The following is a 23,676-nucleotide window of genomic DNA, read 5'->3' as shown; positions in this document are numbered from 1 at the left end:
GGATGTTGGACCACCTCCATGCCAAGGAAATATGAGAGAAGATCGAGATCAACCATCTCAAACGTTCGTCCACAGCTATGCCATGATATTAGCCACTTTGGCTTGATTTGAACCAGAGATGATAAGATCATTGATATACAACACTAGGTAGCACACCATCCCCTGAAGGCTGATCTGTGTGGATATAGATATTGGGATCATAGCGAGATGGTTGAAAACCTTGGTTGCGAAGAAATTTGTCAATGCGATGATACCACGCTTAGGGGATTCGCTTAAGCCCATAAAGAGCTTTATGGAGCGGAAGACTTTGTCCTTATGCCCGGGGAGTGGGAAGCCCAGAGGTTGGTCAACATAGACTTCCTCCTCGAGAATGCCATTTAGGAAGGCACTCTTGACATCCATTTGGTAGACTGGCCATTTGTGGTGTGCGGCTAGATTGAGTAAGAGGCGGATGGTCGTCATTTGAGTAAGAGGCGGATGGTCGTCATTTGTGGTGTGCGGCTAGATTGAGTAAGAGGCGGATGGTCGTCATTTGAGTTGTAGGTGCGAAGGCGAAAGCCTTGCACTACAAGCCGGGCTTTGTACTTGTCCAAGGTACCATCGGCTTTAAATTTAGTGCGGAAAATCCATTTAGTTCCAATGACCTTATGACGAGGGCGATCCACAAGGGACTACGTGCCATTACAGTCAATGCTTTCAAGCTCTAGTTCCATAGCTTGTTTTCAGGCTAGCTGTTTGATTTTCTTTTTCCATGATGTTGGCTCATCATGTGCCACATAGTCTGCTGAAAACGTAGAGGCAAATGAGGCATGAGGAGTGAGCCTGGTGGACTGACGAGGACCGTCCAAGGGGGTATTGCTGGGAAGCATGCCTAAATCCCGCATGGTCTGTTGGTACTAGCGGGGTAAAGGGTCCTTGGGTGGTTGTCGGAAGGAGGAAGTCTCCTCAAGTGGTTGAGTAATAGTCGACTGATTGGGTTCATGTGGCACAGTTAGAGAATCTTGATTGGGTGGTATAGGCAGCGGAAGGCGAAGTAAGTCCCCCTCATCAAAGAGAATGTCTCGACGAATGAAGACTTTGTTCGATCTTGGATCAAAAACTTTGTAAGCCTTTGATTCAGAAGAGTAGCCCACAAAAATGAGCAACTCACTCCTTGGCTCAAGCTTGCCCCTCGTGTCATTCCACGACACCCAAAGACAGAGAGATGGGGAACAGTCGGTTTCTCGCCATAAAATACCTCAAACGGGGTCATGTGAGGGATAGCGAGCGTGGGGCAACGGTTCAGAAGGTACACCGTAGTGTTGATCGATTCTGACCAAAGGTGTTCAAGTAGCTTTTACTGCAAAGAGATGGAGCATGCCATATCCATAATGGCTCGGTTCTTGCGCTGGACCACTCCATTTTGTGACGGGAGTTGGTGGAGGTGAGCTGGCGTCGAATGCCCTGCTCTTGCAAGAACACGGCAAACTGATGGGAGATAAACTCACCACCATTGTCACTGCGAGAATTCCAATCGAGACGCCTATTTGGTTAGTGACTAATCGAACCCAAGTGGTAAAATATTGGAAAGCATCTTATTTATGCTTCAGGAAATACCACCCACATGTACCTCGAATAGTCATCTACAATCAGCATGCAGAGAGACCTGTTCAAGGAGGGGGTTGGGGATTGTCCACTCAAGTCGAACGGAATCAACTTGAGGATACCATGAGCACGACGAGTAGCATGATGTGGGAACGGTGTACGATGCCGCTTACACATTTGACATGGCTGGCAGACATCCTTGGTCAATATGAGGCGGGGTATGCCTTCAACCAACTAGTCCCTAGACAACTCATGGTAGAGGAGAAAGAAGATGGCTTCTTGGGGTGAAATTGGTCATGCAACCGAGCGAAGCGCAAGAGTTGGCACTTACACTCATACAGGTTAGGCATAGGTTCTAAACTAATGGTCTGTGTTACAAAAGTAAAGAAACTAGGTGGCAACTTGTTTAGTAATGTGATGACTTGGTCTACTTGAGACTTGGCAGAGCTAGTGGTGGCGTGCTCTGCGTAAGGTGCCGGTATTCAACAACCTTGACTTTCAGGTCATCCCCCTCTTTGATAGAGAATTTTTGGATTTGATGCTCGAGATCAATGCTACATATCTCTTTGCAAGGTGTGCCCATCTGTCAAAGACATAGGGTAAGTGCTGGAGTTGTGAATGAAACCCCGGCAGAAGGCCTTGCATGAGCTTCACTATGGTAGTGGCATTCCTAGCTTCCCAATAGCGGATGACTTCAGGAGGTGCTAGTGAGGGGTGGGGTTTCGGTTCAAGTCCCTTCACTAGGTTCCAAGAACCTTGGGAAGTGAAGACCTGTTCCATAAGGTTAGCCCAGGTGGTGTAATTAGACCCATTGAAACGAGTCTTTTCTGTGAAAGCATTTCTGGACATAGAGACATGAAGGGAAGGAGGTGGTGGGGTCCTGGATGGCTGGTACCAATATTCGGAGTGTAGAGGGTTAGGTGGAACTCTAGAATAACCACTAATACCCGGCACAGATGTAGGACCTGGCGAGGGTACTCCATAAGATGGGATATAAGGCTAGGCACTCGGCGTAGGTGGAATACCTAGCTGAGGCACAAATCCTTGAGGAGGCACATAAGCTGGTATTGGTGTAGTGTCGGTGATGGGTTGGTAAACTACCTAGGTGGCGACACAGTGCCAGTGGGCATAGTCCCTAGAGATCCCTGTGTTGGGTAACACCCATATGCAGGTCCCTGTGGTGGTGCGGCCGGTAATGGCTGCATGCCAACACGAGTAGGAAGAAACATGGGTTGGGTGGGAGGGGGTTGTGCTTATGGTTGTACAGTATTCCAAAACACATTAGGAGCAAGAAGAGAAGGTGAACCAAAAGAGAAAATAGTGTTACCTCCTTGTATACCAATAATTTGGGAGCGTACTCTGGTCCTAGACCCTCCTCTATTCGGATTCACATGTGTGCTGGCCGACTGGAGGTGGGAGTAGGTCATGGGTCTTTTGCTTGTTGTTGGCTGTCTTTGCTACTGGCCGACTGGCTGTAGGGGCCATATAAAATGGCCCCTTGGCCCCCCACACATTGTATTGGGTATTCGGGTTTTCTTTTGTGTATATAGGAGAGTTACACGCCTCGCTCTCTCTCCTTCTCTATTGCTGTGTTTTTTCTGCAGTGCACTTGCTTTTGAGTTTTCAGATTTTGTCTTCATCTCCGCTGCATATTCTGACAGATGTCTGTGTTGCTGGCGAGGTCTAGGGAGTCTGGGGCATTGGGCTCGCTGTAGTGCCGTGGCCTAGTCTAGAGTCATGCCAGAGTGGGGTCTGGTGGGGGTCGGGCACTCAAGAATGTGTGGCTCGATGAGGTTGTGGGTATGTTATCCATGGCTGGTGGGGCATTCTCTCGAGGTCGGAAGAACTGAGTGATGGTCGCCTTGGGCCAGGGTGGATGTCTCCCATGGCGTCTCGACTCCCTAATCAATGAGTCTCTGTGGCTAGTAGGAAGAGGTCCAGGCACCACTGATCCGGGCAATCCATGATCTTGGATAAGGGTCCAAACCCCTCTTTGAAGAGACAGTGGAACCTCCCTCGAATCACATAATATACGATGCATCTGTATATGAAGTGCTCCTCTGACTTGACTTCCCGCTGGCATAGTGCATATCCTCTCCTCACGAGGTATCTACATGGCTCTCCCTGTCTCTATCCTCAGACAGTGCGATGACACTCGCAACTGGCCCACTACAATTTGCTTGGCATGTGACATGTATATGTCAATATATCTGGCCCTTAGTATGAAACCATGCTCTGTAAGCCTCATGAAAGTATCCATGTAGTACTGCCGTTTGTGTGAGAGTGGCGCATGTGTTGTGATCCAGGTATCCTGTGTGTACAGTCTCAATAAATCATACCTGATCACCCGGTTCCTATCATCTTGAGAGAGCATGATGAATCATACTGGAGTGGGGGGAGGTGATCCATCCTGAGTCCTTGCCTCATGAACCAGGTGCATACTCGGCTATACCATGACTCAAATGATTCTCACAATGGTATGATAGAACCACCCAAGTACATGCTTTTATAGGCATCAAGTCTTATCTTCAGAGTGATGGAGGTGATGTTGACAAACCTTCATTAGTCACAGTGATATGGACTCTAAAGTGCAATCATGTGATACAAAAGAACATTAAGACAAACATCCTCCCCCTCCCCCCCCCCCCCCCCCCACGGTCCTTTTCTCTACGTAGGGGTAAAAAGGGAATGATGGAGCATTACAAAAGAAAACACACAAAATATATAATTCAGATTTTGGGGGACTTTGTGGGGAGAGAACCCATGACTCAAGCATAATAGGAATTAGATAATTTTGGAAGTTTAAAAACTTTCCCTTGAATGCATGTCGGCGAAGAGTAGTCTCTTTCGGAGACATTTCCATGCTAGTCCCGATGCATGGTTTTTTTATGGAAGGCAATGATGCCCAAATGAAGATGCTTTGATCTTCCATGGCACTATAGATAGAAGCTCCAATTTGATGTAGGAGGCAAAGTCCCAATTTTCTGTGGATGCAAAGGCTTCAGTTTTGATGATTTTTTCCATATTTCAGAAAAGCTCCAAATTTCTGTGAAAAGCCCTAAATTAGTAGCTTCACTTCAATGGGCTGGTGTTGCTGGGCAACTTAATATAGTGGCCGGGGGCGAGCAGGAAGTTGGTGTCTTGGGCTGAGTGTTGGCCCTCTAACGTAGCATCTGCTGGACAGCTTTGTGATGTGCATTTTGCTTCTACGGGCTGGTTAGACCTGCATCTTGCTTCATAGGCGGTGTCGACTGCACATAGGCTTCTCCGTAGCTTGCGTTAATGGCTTGAGGGCTGCCGTAGCTTGCGTTAATGGCTTGAGGGCTGGCTGAGGCAGTGCAATCAACCTTGGATGTGCAAGAATAATGAGTGATGGCTGCATTGCTCTGAGGGCCCAGGCCAGGCCAGCCCTCCTTTGGGTATTGCCCATCATGAGAGACTGGCTGTCCTCCCTCTTGAGATCCAGATAGAAATTCTTCTGAACCCAAGGGGTCCTACACAATCTCTCTTTTTACTTCGGAACTTTGAATTAAATATCAAGCAGCGGAATTTGCAACATTTTAACAATTCATACGAAAGTATAAATTACAAGTTCCTTGATATCCACTTCTGTCAATGAAAATGGGGAGAAGACACGAGCTTGGATCCATCCTTTCTGTAATCCAACCAACCACCCTCCACTTTGTAGCATGCAATCGGTCGACCGTTATAACACGCAACAAAGCCTTCTTTAAACGTGTGAGCGTATGCAATCCAATTTACGTAAGAGAGATGAGTTGAGAGAGAAGATGAGAGTCAGACATCAGATTGAGTCCTAATTACCCACTGAAGGCGCCCCCCCCCCCTTCCCCCGTTCCCCCGTCCCCCCCCCCCCCTTCCCCCGCATGCACGCGCCACAATGAGGAGTGTTTGCTAGTATTACTTTGGAGGACTTTGTATAATGATGTGAATGATGACTGTGGATTGCCAAACACAAGGATGAGGAAGGTTGAACCATAGTCACCAAAAACGAGAAATGGGAACAGAAACGTTCGAGGAATGGAAACGGGAAACGAGTTTTTAGGGGTGGAAATGGCCATTTTCTGTGACAATATCACTTGGGAAACAAGAAACGGCCATGGAAACGGATGGGGTTCTGAAAGGGAGAAACGTGTTTCTAGGAACTGAAACTGCCGTTTCCTGTGACTATGGACCGAACGTTGGCTGAACCATATGCTGGCCCAATAGCAGTGCAAAAGACTCTATGGAGCCACTTATGCAAGTTTAGAATTGTTGAGGATATGCACATATGCTGGCTGACTATGTCTACTGGTTGGAAATGTTGCGGACTGGGTGGTATAGGCTTGCAATGATGCTTAGAACCATATTCAAGGCATAACTTGCCTCATAGTTATGGGGCCACGACATACGACAAATATTCCTAAAAAAGGGTATAAATGATGTATAATGTTACATTGAATGCTGAGCCAGTGCATCACATAGCACCAGTGCAGAGTGCATGTGACATTTCCTCTTGCTTAGCTTGGCGACAAGTTCATGGCTTCTAAGTAGTCCGACAATATCTATGGGTACTCTTGGAAGAACTCTTCATCTAGCCGTACGGCTTCATGAGTGCCTCAGTCTTTGAACTTTGTGTAGAACCGTCTTTGTCTGTTATCAGAACCATGCTTCGATTTGTGGAGGAGAATCTTTGGGCTCTATGACTCTAAATACTTTAAAGAATATAGATAATATATTCTTATCTTGGGAATTCTATAGATGAGTTCTATAAGGTTAAGTTTATGCATGGAAGTCGATAAAAACCTAGGCATTAGTATGCGTTTTTTGTAGTCTTATTAAGATTCGATTGATATAGTCTTTCTTATCTTATTTGCATGATGATTTTTTATCAATTAAAAGTTAGACTCAAATCACTTAAGATTCAGGTAGTTAATTATGAGTTATATACTGAAATTATATTATATTTAGGCTAAGTGTGATAGCTAGTCTAAGACCTATTTTTCTTAAACTTTGATAATGCAATCGTATGGTCATTGTGTTTCGATCTTGGATTTGTATTAAAAGCTATGAACTATTCATATGGGATTGGTAGTTTGGATTTACAAGAAAGGCTTAGACAAAAGGGAACTTTACCAAGTCTTAGACATGAATATCTAGATCCATGCCCAAGACTTAAGGATTTCTCCTATCTGAAACTAAGGGGAAAAGGTGCATGAGGATTGCATATATAAGAAGGAACTAACAGATGTTCAAGGAACCTTGGCGATTATCTACAAAGGAGACTTTACCTTGAGGGATGGTGCTACATAAATTCTGAAAAGGATTGTAAAGCAAAGGATAGATTTTTCTTTTGGGGTATTCAATGGTGCTAGGAGTTGAGCATGTGCAAAGAGAGAGATGGAGATTCAAGCCATGTCAATGTGGTGCACAGAGAAAGATATAGAGAGAGTAATAGGGAGAGAGAGATATCGTTGTAATAGTAAATAAGGGAGAGATTGCACAACTCAAGATGCTCAATGTTATTATAGAACCACCAAGTACATGCTTTTTGTAGGCATCAATATTGGCATATATGCTATGAGTAGTGCCACATGTGAACATGGACTAACAAAGGGCACTTTTCTCCCTTTGGGTTTTTCTCCTTGGATATCTGGTGTGAAAGGACACCACCACTTTTATTGTATTTTGATATTGTGGAGTTGACTCTCTAGCTCCATACATTCCAATGCAATCCATTGTGTGAGCATCAATCACCATCCACTATGTACTTGCCTTTTGCTGCTGACTCTGTGTGTGTGTGTGTGTGTGTGTGTGTGTGTGTGTGAAATCCTAATCCTAATTTGTGCCAACAGTGGTATTTGAGCCCGGTTTTCCTTGTCCCTGCCGTGCAAGCCATTGACGTTGCTTTCAGCTGCACTTGGAATTCCGTTCGGGCGACACCCGCATGTCTGCAGTTTCGTTTGTCGACGCTGCGGTACTCCGGCCGTTTTGCCCCCCTTGCTCTATCGCCGGTCCTACCTGCAACAGCTGTGCCGACAATCTCCCCATTCAGCCACCCCAACCGGCGGCACTAGTGCCTAGGGCACCACCTCCGCCGAGCCAAGCAGCGGCGCTAGCTCCACAATAGGCGCAACTCGGCGGAGCTTAGCCACACTTGGGGCTTACGTGGCAACCGTTGGAATTTTGTGAAAACTTGGCACCATTGTGTCCAGCAATTCTACCGTTTGTTGCCATCGCCGGTTCCGACGAGAATGTTGCTGTCGCTGTTTCTGCCCAAGTCGCCGTTGTCGGTTCTGCCCAGATTGCATCGCCATCCGGCCACAGTTGATATTGTCGCCCCTCTGCAGCTTGCCGTTCACCGCCCTTGTGCAGACCGCCGTTGCTAGTTGTCAATGCCCACCTACCTCTTGCTCGCCGTCGCCGCCCTTCTGCAGGCCACTGTCTCCAGTCGTCAACGCCCACCTACCTCATGCTCGCCGTCGGCCAAGCTGCCTACCTCTGCTGCCCGTTCGCTGTTGACGTGAAGTAGGAGCAACCAGAGGATCGGTCAAGAAACCCAAAGACTTGTTCCAGTTGATCTTTGCTCCTGCTGCCAAGCAAAAAGTATCAAGAACAACTTGCACATGCTCCAAGACCTACACATTATCCTCAACATATAGAGCTATATCATCGGCATACTCTGCATCAAGGAGGTCCTCAAGTAAATCCAAAGGTAACCTCAAGCCATCAATCCTTGTAGTGCTGTCTCGAAGAAAAATAAGACATGGCCTTGGCAAGGAACACAAACAAATAATGAGCAAGAGGGCATCCCTGTCTCACAGACTGTTGCAAGTGAAAAGAATCACCCATATGGCCTCCAATAGTCACTTTGCTGGTGGCACTATGATGAAGGCCCGATACCCCCATAATCCACTCTTGCATAAAGCCAATCCTGCTAAGAGTGTCCTCCAAGAAAGACCAGTCCACTCTATCATATACTTTCTCGAAATCCAACAATAAAATGGTTGAGCCCACTCTGCAGCCTCAAAGAGGGTGAAGATATTCTCCAAGATGCTCGTATCTTGGACAAAGCCTGCCTGAGTGTCGTGAATAAGCTCTGGGAGGAACGGGCGAATCAACTTTGCCAACCCCTTATAGTAGGCGGTCGACAATAAAGTGATTGGTCTCCACTATTGCAATTCCAGCTTGTCACCCCCTTTAGGAAGGAGAGAAATCAAGCCGGATGTCATGCTCTGTGGCATCTTGCTAGAGTAGAAAATCCTCTAAAAGGCCAAAAGAAGAGGGTTCTCCAGCCACTCCCAAAAGGAGAGAAAGAAGGCTTGAGAGAAACCATCCTCACCTGGACAAGTATGTGCACTCTGCGATACAAAAGCGGCTGCCAACTCTATTTTTGTGAAAGGGGCCATCAAACGCCTACCCATCTCCTTTGTGACCACCCTGGGAGTGCAACTCATTTTTTTGGTGTTCTTGTCGAAACACGCGGGCATACCCCAAACTTTTAGAGACATTAATTCGTAGACTCTTTGTCTAGCGAATTTGACCTTTGGAGAATCTGCCTCAGCATAGAACAAGGTAGAGTAGAACTCAATGGCCACCTCCAAAACCTCATCTGGTGCTGTACAGACTGAGCCCAGGCAATCTCTCAAAGCCCTAAGCTGATGTCAACAAGGCCATGGTCCTGAAAAACTCTTTGTTCATTCGATCCCCCTTGCGGGCCCAAAATGAAGCAGAAGAGTGAAAGTGGAACTCAGATCTGCTCTCAAGTATGGCACTCAAATCTGCTCTGGTATGGACCTCGTCATCCTTGACAGAAGGAACACAAGGATACTGCCTAATACCTCTTTCCTCCTCCTGCATGCCTCTGACAAATCTCTAGTCTCTGGATAGAGGCTAGAGACTGCCTAATACCTCTTTCCTCCTCCTGCATGCCGCTGACAAATCCGGGTCAACTCAACCAAGGTTTGGGCCACCCTCTCCGCCACATCCTCTGTATTTGCCCAATCTCTATCCCAAAGCAGTCTAATGGCCTCCTCGACCTCTCCACACTGGAATAAACTATCAGGGATCCTACAAAAGGCCGCCCCGGGGCCGACACAGAGGGAGGGTCAGTCTCTCATGGTTACACTTACTATTTTTGTTCCCGTAGACCCTTTGGGTCTTTTGTAGACGCTAATATCTGTGCACGTGCACGTGCACACTACTGGTTTCATTTGGCATTATAACATCTGTGATGTTAGCGACTGTTTTTCCAGTTCTCTTGGTTGACTTGTGACTTTCGTATGTTCTGCTATACTCAGTAAAGACTCCTGTTTGGGAAAAAGAATATCTTATATTTATGGCAGAACATGACTTTACTCTCTACATAGGCTTGTCTCATCATGATAATGAACTTCAGATCTGGCAGTATGCTGTTTGATGCGTCTCTTATGAACTATGCATTTCATGAATTTCTAGATTTCTGAAGACTTCTGTTAACTCTTGGCTGCTTTTTTATGCAGGGTCTTGGTGGTGGTGTGAGGTGGACTCTTGACAGCTTTTTAGAGCGTTTTGTGTCTGCCTTGAAAGAATATCCTTTAGAGATACCAATTGCAATCATGTAAGCCAATGTGTAACTAATGGCTTTGCTCCTTAATTCATAATCCTTACACTTTCAGAGAAAGTGGTCGCTTTCAAGAGTATCGCTGCTTATCGTGGAGGTCTTAACATAGATCCGTTTGTTTCAAAACAACATGCAGAGGAAGGACTTCAAAGATGCCTTCATTGTATGTTTGTATTTCGACTTTGAAGTTTTCGTGGTTGCTTCTTATGTGGAAAGCAGAATTTCTAGAGAACCATTGATTTAGTAGAATTTGGGTCTTATAGCTGGCGGTCCAGTGCGCATCGCGGAGAAGAGCTTGGGGGATTTCATATTTCTCTGTGGGCTGGAGGTTGCCACTTCATGTGGCATTCCAATGCAAATACATACAGGGTATTCCTGTTATCTTTAACTCTTCTTGTTATGACACTACAAATTCTTTTTTTGAAATGTAGAAGAATCTTGAACCTCTTGTAGAAAGACTTCATGTCTAGGTATTTGGAATTTTTGAAAGTAAGAGATTGTCACTTTTTCAATGATCAACTTACTCCCGTTGAACTGGTTTTAATCACCAAATAAAGTTTGGCATAGACTTTGGAACTCTTATAGGAGGCGGCATATCTCTTTTTGCTTTTTGCTTTCATTGTATGGTGGACTCCCGGTTACCCAGTGGAGAGCAGTTCTTGTTGTTGCAGATCCATCATGCCCTAGATGGCCAGCTTCTATTGAGTCAGTTCAGCATTGCATCTGGAGTTGCAGAGACTCCGAGATGATCTGGTGGTCCGATGCCCAGCGCATTGGCAGTTTCAGGAGAGGCATTCATTGGCAGTTTCAAAACAGACAGTGTGTATATCTATTGCTTGGTTAGCCAAGTCTGTTCTACAAGTTTTTTTTGAGGGTAGGGATCATAGTTGTCAGGTACGAAAAGTTCGATTCGGTACGGTACGTTCAAATACGGTCTCGGAACCCCCCTGCTTAATTTTGAAAATAAAAATACGGTGGAGGTACAGTCCATTTTAAAAACACTTAAAAATATAAATATATATTGTTGATGGAGGGAGAGGCTTGAGGAAGAGGGAGAGAAAGGAAGAGGGAGGGAGGGACTTCAGGAAGAGGGAGATGCTTGAGAGAGCCTAGAGGGGAGAGAGGCTTGAGCCTTGAAGGAGAGCTCGAGGGAGAGGATTGATCTTGAGCAATGAGCACTTGTGAGGGGAGGGTTGAGCAATGAGCACTTGTGAGGATGTTGGGGGAGGGGCTATTTTATAGGATGCATCATGCAAGCAAAGGCAAGCAAAGGGCCGAAGGCTAAAGCCTAAAACAATCCCCAAAATGCCCAAGAAACGGCGAGAAAAAACGGGAAAAAAGGTCAAAAAACGGCCAAAAAAAACGGTCGACTGGATTCGACCGAACCGTCCGTATTGAACCAAACCGTCCGTATCGAATCGGACCGCCTGGGTGGTGCGCGAACTGGGTGCCACTATGGTAGGGATACAGATTCTTTCCTCAAGGTTCATAGAGGGGTGGTTCATAGGTACCCTCAAGGATAGGTCCCAAATTCTTAGTCTATTGCTCCATGGCACAATGAATTTTGATTGGGAGATTATTGCCAGTGTCACGGCATGGCAGATTTGGAGAGCCAGATGCATAGAGGTACTGATGGCACCCGAACTTTCTATGCTCAGTCGATACGCACCATTTGAAAAGATATTATGCATACTCTTATGGCCACTTGGGCACTTGTCCAGGGTCCTTGTAAAACTGCACAATCTAGGCGCACTGCCCCTTGTAAAGGAACTGAATCATTGGTACTCCCTTGGGACTTTCTTGGCATCATCAAATCGCAAACTGGCTATGCACACCATGTCTTTTGGGATGTCTTTGACTGATTGTTTTGTTCATACTTGATAGAAGCCTTGTTTTTGCAAATTTTTTTTTTCTACCTGATCTCCCCTCAAAAACTACACGAGCCTAGGTTTCTAAGCCTTCACAAAAATTGGTAATGTTTGCTCTTGTGACCGTGAAAGCTATATATTTGTTTGGCACGTTAAGTACAACTCTATATGATAAATTGGAGTCGAATCTTTGTGGGCTTCCAGAAATTACCATGTGATTTCTTATTTTCCTTAGCAAACATGTCGACTAAAACTACAATGTGCAAAAACTTGTCAGTCCTCACATCACCCTTGAGAGTGCACTCAATTGTTTAGATAGTAGTTAACCATTGTAGAATCTTATGCGCATACATACAACACCATCACATCCCCATCCCCTTCCTCCATGCCCCACACACACACTTTTTTTAAAGAAAACGTAAAAAACCAATGTTCTATTACCAAGGAGCAATGCACATGGGGAGGATGTACTTCAGAGAGAAGTCATCCAATGAAGAAAGCTAGAAACATTGGAAAAAGACCTCAAATTGTTGGGTATCAATAGCGTTCGGCTATCGACAATCATGTAGGGACTGGGCACGAAGAAAGCATAAGCATCTAGAGAAGGCTGTGGACACATAATATGGTTCCTAGCCTTCCAAATAGTCCAGAGTACCCAATATCTCATCCAGATGATGAAAGTGTCAAATTCAGCCATGCAAGATGGCAAAACACCAAAAATCCAGAAGAGTTTTCCTCCTTTGAAGGATGGAAAATGTCCTTGGAGATTGTGAGTCAGTGCTTGCAAGAAGGTCATGGACTCCATGCAATGCCAAAGAAGATGCGAAATGGAGCTCTCGCATGATGCTTGGTTTTCCACAACAATTCCAAGGCATCAGACATAAAAGTATCAATATCAACTTTATGCGAAATCAACAACGGCAAGTAAAATTGCACATAGGCCGTAATGGTCGATTGAACAATTCTGAGACGAACATGTAAAGGCCATGTAGAAAGCTTCCAATATACTAGCTTGGCATTCAATTTGTTCAATACCCAATGAATGGTATCCTGCGTAGAGATATCCCAAATGTCTAACTCCTAGTTGCATTTGTACGTTGTACGAATAGATTCGTACTATACTGCATGATCCGTATGATACCGTACCATATTTTTGACTGTCCCCCCTCCCCCAACCCAACAAGATAGCCATTTTTTAATGGTTGGGGGACTATTTTTTTAAATCGTTTTTTGGTCCGTTTTTTATCGTTTTTTTTTTGGGCTACTTTGATTGTGTTTTTGGCCTTAAAAAAAAATGCTTTTTCAAATTTCGTTTCCCTCACTTGAGTTTTGGTCTCTGTCAACCTTCAAGCATCTTTTTATCCCCCTTGCCCTCTTCAATCTTCCCTTCCACACATTAAGTCTCAAGTTCAACTTTCAAGCCTTGGCCCTTCTCTAGAGCTCAAGAGTCTCAAGCCTCCCTCCCTCCCTCCCTCTCTCTCTCTCTCTCTCTCTCTCTCTCTCTCTCTCTCTCTCTCGCCATTGCCTATGTATCACATATTATACCACCATTATGGTACTGGTTGGAGCTAGACAGATTTGCATTGCATTCTTGTATAGTAGGTTGCATACTGAGCCTCTAGTAGTAGTGCTCCATCCATCACACCCCCCCACTAGCTCAGTACTTTCATAGTTTATTTCATGTTCATTTTGTCCTTTTTTCTGGACATCCAAAGGACATCCACAGTTGTACATTGATTTGTCTCATAGGTCGAGTTCGGCCTCTAGTAGACGTTAATACAGCTTTCTTGCTTTCTTTCTTTCTTTCTCTCTCCTCTCTCTCTCTTTCTCTCTCTCTCTCTCTCTCTCTCTCTCTCTCTCTCTCCCCCTCTCCCTCCCTCTCTCTCTATAGCCTGTTCTGCCCTGCTCGCCTGCCTACGTGCATATGCCACCGCTTGTTTTGCCCTTTTCGCACTTGTGCACTGCACGCTCTTGTCGCCGCCTGCTTTCGTTGCATTTTCTGCCCTTTTTTCACTTGTGTGCTGCACACACCTGGCTCCCTCGGCCTCCCTTATAAGTTATAGACACACTAGTGCCAGGGGAGCTACTTACGTGAGGTGAGGGGATATAAATGGGACTCTGTCCACCACCATCCACAGTCCCGTACAGTAGGAGGCTCGGGAGGAGTGGCCATACTAGGAAGAGCTACAACATGTGATATAGGTGATCAGACGAGATGAGGATGCACAATTCATATGGGTGAAGATCAGTACACAGAGAGCCCGTGATATCTACCTTGCGGTGTGCTACTTTGCGCCATCTTCATCCAGACATGACACCAATGGGGAGTTCCCATACCTGCCACTATATGATGATATTACGAGATTCTCAAAACTAGGAGATATCCTCCTTGTCGGAGACTTCAATGCCCATACTGCCAGTGCATAGGCACCCCTCTTCAAGACAAATGATTCCGTATATTAGGAGATAGACATTGTGGGCACGGATCTGGAGTGGACATCATAGGACATGGTGACTTGCACAGACTACAGGGTGTACTTTCTTGCCCTTGGTGGGCTCATGGACTAGTCATTCACAATGGCCTAGCCCGATGTCTTGGTTCCAGCTCCTTCACTTGCTAGTTGATGGGATCTCTCTCCTTGATACTTCTCATTTTAGACTTCACCATCTCGCCCCGCCCCATTGGTGTGGCAGGCAATCATGCCTACCTAGCCTTCTCCCTCACATGCCAGTACACCTCTCATCCACCTACCTTACCACGCCGTCACCACCGGAGATACCACTTCACTAGCGAGACCTCCTTGATCTAATCACATCTTCTGCATCATCTCCGACCTTGACCTAGACACCCCACTTGAATCGCTTACCACACAACTTGCAGCCTTCCTTCACACATCCGCCGCAGCTGCCTTTACACACATCAGAGCCACTCCTTGACCGCCAGACGGAACTGTTCCACAGAACGGTTGGTATGATGTGGAATGCCGAAACACTCATGCCCGCCTGCAGCGGGAGATTGCTTTGAGCTACACCACTCACCAACAGGCACAAGTGATCTTCCGGTGCCTCATGCGGAGGAAGAAGCGTGCCTATCTAGCCACACTTAAGCAGGAGCTATAGCAGCTGTTTTTGGGATGGGACTGCAAGGAGGCATGGAGGCTCTTCCAGGATCATCACACACCGACTCCGATTACCTCGCCTGACACTTGGCATACCTATGCCGCCTCCCTTAACTACGTCCCCGGACAGCCACCTCTCCCTCACCCATCTAAACCTCGCCCCCCATTCCTCCTTCCATTTGAGTATGGTTAGAGATGCCATTGAGACAGGATGTAGAATGGGAGAGCACAGGATCATGATGGGCTGCTTGTTGCCGATCATTTCTCCCATGCCAGGGATGTGTTGGCTCCACTTTTGGTTCATATGTTTAACATGGCAGTATGCGAGGGTTTTCCCGATAGTTGGTCCTCGAATACAATTGTGCCCTGACAACTGCAGGACTATTATGATTGGTCACACATTGGCCAAGGTTTATGGACCGATCTTGGAGCATGAGCTCATCAGATGGGCAGAGGAGTAGACTTAGAGCACTAGGGGAGGCAAGTTTTTGGAGAGGACACTCCACACTGGATCACATTTTCACATTATGGGGCATCATTGAGAAGGGGAGAGCTCATGGGCATCACATATATTGTTGCTTTGTGGATTTCCGCAAGGCTTTTGACACTGTCCCATGGGCCAGATTGATGAGAAGACTGTAGGATATGGAAGTACCAACAGATATGCTTTGGGGGATCCTCACACTGTACGAGTCCGTCTCACTGGCAGAGTATGGGCCCCTGGGGGGGTGACTTAGATGTCATACAGAGCTCTATCGGAGTGAAATAGGGTTGCCACCTCTCTCTCCTACTCTCTTTGGGTTATACATTGATGAGATATCTGACTACATAGATAGACAGGGAGGACGAGGAGCACAGTTGGCAGGAGTCTTGATACCTATCTTATTGTATGTAGATGACATTGCCCATTTTTCTGATTCACCAGAGGGGTTGCAGAGGCACTTGGATGCATTATGGTCTTTTTGAGGATCAAGACCTCATGGGGTGAACCTTGGGAAAACCAAGGTTATGATCTTTAACACATCCCCACAATGGATAAGCAGATCCGCACCTCAATTTACATATAGTGGGCAGCCCGTGGAGTATGTGGCCTCCTATGTATATCTTGGGATCACTTTTGCCGGGCCTTAGTTCTCTATGCAGAAGGTAGTCGAAATCAGATTGATGCGGGGGTATGCAGCTCTGGGCTCACTTGAGAGGCATTGCTTACAGATACAGTTTCAAGAGGGTCGAAGCTTTGGCTGTTTGACACATCAGTCACACCTGCATTATTATATGGAGCTCTCATTTGGGGTCCTAGTTTATACAACCGGAGGAGATGGAGAAGGGAGTAAAGCTATGGCAGATACAGGAGAGGTAAATGATGGGTGGAAGCCAATGGAGAGGCCACTAGTGATGATGATCCAAGGTCACCGCGAAACGATCTATTTTGGAATGAAACGTTTCAAATGTGGATAGGTGCACAATGAAACGGTAGATCAAAGCAATATATGCATGACAATATGAAAATATATTGCTATAATGTCACCATTGAAGAAAGGAGAGCAAAAGAGACATAAAAGAAGGGAAGTGAAAGGCTTAAAAATATAGAGAGAGGCTAAACCATAGAAAAATCAGAACTTTTTGTTCCACATGAAACGAAATGGTTTCAGTGATGCGCATGAAACGTTTCAACACCGAAACGTGAAACGAGTTTCAAGGCTACCGAAACGAGTTTCATGGTGACCATGTGATGATCTCGCACATGATTAGGAGTAAGCCTTCAGTGCCACATGAGATTGTGTGAGTGGAGATGGGGGCTGCCCCTAACGTATGATAGAGGCTCTTTTCCAGACAGTTACATACTGGCATAGATTATGGAAGTTCCCACTAGATAGATTACCCTGGCTTGCCCTAGAGTCCTTGAGACAGCTGGCAACATGCAGTGTTGGTATGCAGAGGTGAGCACTTGATTTGGTATGCATGGCATGTAGATGGGGGCACTCCCACTGTTTGCTCTCAGCCACACGGAACTGAACAGGGTGATTAGGAAGGACATTGTGAGATTGGATACTCAGAAGACTTGGCATCCACCCCTCCAACCCCTAGGGACGAAGATGGCTTTCTACAGAGACCATCTTCTTTACATGATGGAGGATGGCTTCATCATACGCCCGCACTACATTGATACACATCTCTCATTTGGGGTGTGGTGTGCAATTGGACAGATCCGCACCTCATCCCACTAGTTGAGAGTGGAGACAGCCAGATATGAACTGAGAGCCAGTGCACCAAAGAACAGGACATGCCAGCTTTTGCCATACAGAGGCTAAGATAGAGGCTCATTATATATGCAGATGCCCAGTATACTATGATATCAGGGGGAGGTTCCACTGCCTCTTCCGAGAGGGATTTGGACCATTTTATAGGATCATGGATTTTCCAGACCAGAGATGCCTTGTTGTTCATTAAATCTTAGTGTATTGATTAGCATTGTGTTGAACCAAACATTCGACACCAAGCAGTAGAATTACATTGGTATTAGAGCATACGATTTGCTTTCACTTCCATCATGAGAGAGGATCACTACGAACACAAGCTATCTTTACACTTAGAATGTTATGGACAGCCATACGATTAATGTTGAAGTTGGCAACACAAGGGGCAAGTTATGCATGCTTTCAATGCCTTATAGGAAGAGCATACTCATGTTGTGCATAGCATGGAACATGAACATGTGGGACAATCGTCCCGTGGTAAAGAGAAAGTGCAAGAAGGAGAATCCACAGTATTATGGGCTGAACTTACTCGTATGCAAGCTCTTCTTAATGCACAAGAAGAAGAATGGAAGTTCTACCGAAGTTGCATATGCAACGGAGGGATGCAATACATGCTATCTTGGCTCGTACTGAGGATGCATATGAAGAAAATGTAGGTATCCCAGCAAGAGCACATGCCTAAGGATGAAGCCACATGCAAATAGAGAGGAACCATCAGTGACTTCATGCCTTCCAGGTGTACCTCATGTATCCGGTGAAAAACGCAATGTATATGACAGTGGTCAAAATGTATGTCAAATGCCATTGCTGGCTGAAAATGTGCATACACAACACATGTAATATGGGCTGTAGTTTTCTCTTGGTGCAGACATTCCGCGTATCTCTCATGCTACTCATGCCCCTGAGTATGCTCGTGAGAGAGGTTATGGGTGAGAATGCGCCAATGTATGTTGAAGGGCCAGCCATGCCTCATGCTTACATATCAAGGTGAAACAGTGAATGCATATATGCACAAGTTTTGGAAAGTATTTTTGGAGGTGTCTCCATTTATGCATGTTCCACAGGCGGAAATGAATATAAAGTTTCACTCAGGATTACAACATGTGTACAAAGTGGGATTACAAATGTATCCTGGTTACACCTCACAACAACAACTAATCGTAGCCACCACTGCCACCGAGCAAATGCAGCTCAGGTTAAACCATCCCACAAAGTTAACCCCTCGTTCCATGGCAAAGAGAGGGCTGTCCCAAACTTGCAAACTAGTGGACAGCCACCTAAAAGGGGCTAAAACCAAGTCATAATGATCCAAAAGCTGAAAACAAGTCTACTAAGAAGCATACCTACAAAGTGGCAAATTATGGTCTTAGTACTGAGCAGAAAGAGCAATATATGTGTGAGGGCGAATGCTTTATTTGTGGAAGCACTCAGCATACAGCAAAAGCATGCCCAAACAAGAAGAAGCGTGATAATGTGAATACACCGATGCCCAATGTGCATATGGCTCCCGCCGATGTGTAGGGAATACATCACATCATGGCAAAGATAGGGTTATATGCAAAACATGGGGATAGCTTGCTTTATTTATGTTTGACGATTATGCAACTCAGAACTTTATCTCTATGCAAATGGCAGCTACTTTGGGGATTGAAGTAGAGGACATGGGTCCTCAAATAGAAGTAGGGTTGCCTTTGTTGGTAAAGAAGTGTAGGTTACGCCAAGCATTGGTAAGTTGCGCATACACATTCAAGGCTATTTGGATCATGAAAACTTTTTTGTAGCGTCTTTGAATGGCTGTGGTGTATTGCTTGGTAAGCTTTGGCACACACGCATTGATCCGCACAAGGCTTACAAGACCAACAAGATCACCTTCATGCATAAAGGCTGAGAGCATGTGATTGATGCTGGCGAAGAGGGTGATACTATCCCCATTGTATCTCACGTATAAATTAAGGAAGTAATGAAAAAGTGTGCTTATGTGTACTTGATTTTTGTACAAGATCATGTTGAAGAAACTAATATGTATATAAACACTCTTAGTAATGATAGGCTGAAATTTTGCAAGAATACAATGATTGTTTTGTTGATGAGTTACCAAATGAGTTGCCGCCTGTATGTCTGGAAGATCATCGCATTGATCTTGGGCCGGGTAGTTCACTGCCTAATAGGCCAGCCTATTGTGTGAGTGCATGAGATCATGAAGCATGTAAATGAGCTTCTTGAGAAGAGTTTGGTTTAGCTGTGCTCTTCGCCATATTGTTCACCTGTCCTATTGGTCTAAAAGAAGGATGGATCTTTTTGTATGTGTGAGGAGCAAGACTCCATGTTCACATACCTTGTGTAGTGTTCTCTTGTCCTACGTGCTCTCCTAAAGATTATTTTTACCATGTGTGGGTAAAATAATAGAGAGTAGATGGTAGGGAACATGGGCACTTAAGAGGGTAGTATTGAGTTGAAGATCTTCACCGACAACCATATTGATTGCATGAACTTGTGCCGGGATGCTCACTACCTAATAGGCCAGCCGCATCCCAAAGAGAGATCATGAAGTAGATAAATGAACGACAACCATATTGATTGCATGATCTTGTGCCGGGATGCTCACCACCTAATAGGTCAACCACATCCCAAAGAGAGATCATAAAGCAGGTAAATGAACTTCTTGTGAAGGGTTTGGTTCAGCCAAGCTCACTATTAAGAATCGGTTTCCAATCCCCATGCATAGACGACATTCTTAACAAGTTGGATGGATTGGTATGTTTTAGTGGAATTGATATTAAGAGTGGGTATCATCAAGTGCGTATGGTGTCTTAGGATGTACGTAAAACCGCTTTTAGGACATCATTTGGGCCTTATGAGTATCTTGTTATGCCTTTTGGTCTTACGAATGCTTGGACACATTCAATAGAATGATGGATCACATTTTCCATGGGTACAAGAAATTTATAGGTGTCTTCCTTGATGACATCCTAGTCTTCTTGAAGATCGAAGGAGAGCATAGAGCTCATTTGGTGAATGTTTTTGAAGAACTTCATAAGCATAAACTCTTGATAAATGCAAAGAAGAGGGAGTTCTTCTTATCAGAGATGCACTATCTTGGGCATGTTTTGTCCAAAGACAGAGTGCTGATGGATTCTGGAAAGATTGACGCAATTCGGAATTGGCCCGAATTGAGATCCGTGCATGAAATGCGTAGTTTTCTTGGGCTATACTCTTACTATTGTAGGTTTATTCGACACTTTGCATGGATATTTTCTCCTTGGCATGATTTGAAGATGGTTATATTTAAATCGACTAATGTTGAGAGAGATACATTTCTCAAATTGAAAATTGCAACTACACAAGGTCCAATGTTGATCATTCTGGATTTGCAAAAGTCATTCAATGTGGAATGTGATGCATTTGGAAATTGCATAGGAGCTGTCCTAAATCAAGAGGGGTACGTTGTGGCTTATGGGAGGTGTAGATTGCATGATGCAGAGCTCTCTCTTGGCATTTATGAGAAAGACCTCTTGGTTGTAATTTGTGCATTAACCATATGGAAACATTACCTTCTTGGAGCTAATTTCATTGTAAAGACAGATCACTAGAGTTTGAGATATTTTCTTACCCAAACTAAATTGTTAGAGATGCATATGAGGATGGACAATTTCCTCTCCATGTTTCATTTTCATGAAAGCCGTGAGTAGTAGCTATCTCGGTTCCTTCTCATGGGGACTTATCTGCCATGCGTGATTTGTACCATACAGATACTGATTTTTCCACTATTTGGATTGGTTTGATGGCTGGTCATGCACATGCCTCCTTTGTGATCAAAGAGGGTTATCTTATGAAAGATAATTGCCTGTGTGGTGTATCTAACATGAGACAAAAGGTTTTGGATGAGTACCATGCTTCTCCATATGCTGGTCATAGAGGCATAATGCTTACTACACACATGATTGAGTGGTATTGTTTTCATGCTTGCCTGACTAATGTGTAGTTTTGGTAAGGGGATGTCCGCCCGTGAAGCATGCGTGTGAAATTGTCTGCTGACATGCTTATGATGCATGTGGACAGGTGGTAAGTATTGGTCAGATTGAGTTAAATTCTCTCTTAGGACTTAGTGTGAATTTATAAGTGAGTGTACTCACACTTTAATAAGTTTTTGGCAACCAAAACACACTTATAAATTGTGACCAGTCTTGTGTACGCGCACATAGAAGTCTTGAGGCGGTTACAACTCGGTGTCCAGGTGTCCAAGCCTTATCTCTTTGTCCAAAATGAGTATGCAGACATGTTTCACCTCCACCTTGGACCCCTTTGCACTTGCCTTTTGTAGGTGGACACCTCTTCCTCGCTTTTTCTTTCTTTCCCTCCCTTCTCACAAAGGGTCACCAACTTCAAGAGGGCTCTATGGCTATATGTTTTCCACCTCGGTCTTTTGGCTGAATACCCTAATTGCCTCATAAAGTGGTCCCGATAATTAATTTATCTTTGTACGAAGCTGTAGTGGATCCAGCCATGTGACATTGGTCTCCAATCTGAAGAGGTTGGCTCGGATAAGTCGGTTAATGTCTTGGCAGGTGAGGTAATAGTGGTGCATCCAAGCTGTAGTGGAATGGGGGTAGGCGGTATGAAGCCCATGTGAGATAAACCACTTTGTAACCATGGCATGCCAAACCCTAATCTCTCCTGTCTCGGCTAGTTGCCTAGGCGATTCCAAGGCCAGCCAAGGGAGCAAGTCTTTGTCCAAGGTTTAGACGCAGTGGTCACTAACTGGAAGAGGGCATCAACTACCAAGGGGCCTGCTCCAAACTATGCAAGAATAATGGAGTGGGCAATTGAGGGCTTTCTCTGAATCATCCATGAAACATCGTGACTTGCAATCCCTGTATTCTCCTATATTCATTCTACTCGAGGCCTAGTTTCCAAAAGAAGGCCCCATACATTGTACATCACAGCACGTGTCACAGGTGTGTCAAAACGCCACACCCCTTAGTGCTAGGCCCCGGAAAGTGAGCCTGGGAGCTCTGTCACTTCAATCGAGTCAAAGCTGCATACCTCGGAGAGAGAGTGAGAAAGAGAAAGAAAGAAAGATCTATTAACGTCTACAAAAGACCATAAGGGCCTATGAGACCATGAATAGTACAATGATACCGTGGGTATTATACAATGCTGATGGAAAAACTTAAAAGAACGTGAAAACTGAAAACTACATGATGACTCTATAAACCTCCTGATGGTAGATGTGGCTACGGTGAGGGCATGTCATGTCGTTGAAGAATTTCATGGATCTATCTTTGTGTGGTGAAGCTGATGTCGATGCGCTAATGTCGGTGTGGGTGGCTGATGTAGATGCTCATACTGTGAAGAAATCATTGATTGATCTCTAGGCAACGTCTTGTATGAGAGAGAAAGATATATTAACATATGCAAAAGACTTGAAGGGCCTACGAGACTATGAATAGTACAGTGATACCATGGGTATGGGCAAACTAAAAAAGAACGTGAAAACTGAAAACTGAAACATGACTCTATAAGCCTGCTGATGGCAGATGTGGCTATGGTGAGGTTATGTCATGCTGTCGGAGAATCTCATGGATTTGTCTTTGTGTGGTGGAGATCCTTGGTGCTTTGGGTCGGGGGCGCCTTGCACATACGATGGACTAGGCTTGCCCACTTAGGACCCCTCTGGGACTCGAATACGATCGCTTTGTACGGCCGGTATGAGCTGATGTCATTGCGACAGTGTTGGCATGGGTGGCTGATTGCTCGTGCGGTGCAAAAATCAGTGATGGATCTTTGGGCAACCTCTTGTAGGGCTGGCCTCGTCTCTCAGCTGAGCTTTATCAAGTACATCCCGAGACATCTATGGTCCTCATACTGTATCACCCATGTGAGTGGCCTGAACCCCTCTTGGAAGAGCCAACGAAATCTCCTCGATATCTCATAATGTGCTGGGCATCTGAACATATACGTGAGAGAGAGGGAGAGAGAAAGAGAGGAGTTACAGAATATTCTTGAGAAAGTTAACATGCATTTTGGGGAAATGAAATGAAATGTTATATTAATCTCTTCAAAAGGCCATAATGACCTATGAGACCAAAAAATTACATGAGAGAGAGAGAGAGAGAGAGAGAGAGAGAGAGAGAGAGAGAGAAATGAAATGAAATGATATATTAACGTCTTCAAAAGGCCAAAATGACCTATGAGACCAAAAAGGTTACAACAATTGGTGGATCTGATACAATGTCTGTGTAAGAAAA

General features: G+C 45.1%; 1 protein-coding gene across 1 annotated transcript in view; it reads left to right on the top strand.

Moving 5' to 3' along the window:
• LOC147604831 (protein fluG-like) overlaps positions 1-23,676 on the top strand; it is a 105,861-nt gene that overhangs the window by 33,571 nt on the left and 48,614 nt on the right. The window contains exons 3-5 of the mRNA XM_086794863.1: positions 10,083-10,151; positions 10,232-10,346; positions 10,447-10,552. Coding sequence (XP_086650989.1) covers positions 10,083-10,151; positions 10,232-10,346; positions 10,447-10,552 — 290 coding nt within the window. The remainder of the gene's footprint in view (positions 1-10,082; positions 10,152-10,231; positions 10,347-10,446; positions 10,553-23,676) is intronic.

This window comes from Cibotium barometz, chromosome 61, assembly GCF_041138505.1.
Source record: "Cibotium barometz isolate CiBa-2024 chromosome 61, ASM4113850v1, whole genome shotgun sequence".
NCBI classification, from domain to species: domain Eukaryota; kingdom Viridiplantae; phylum Streptophyta; class Polypodiopsida; order Cyatheales; family Cibotiaceae; genus Cibotium; species Cibotium barometz.
This window is presented reverse-complemented; position numbering and strand designations above follow the sequence as displayed.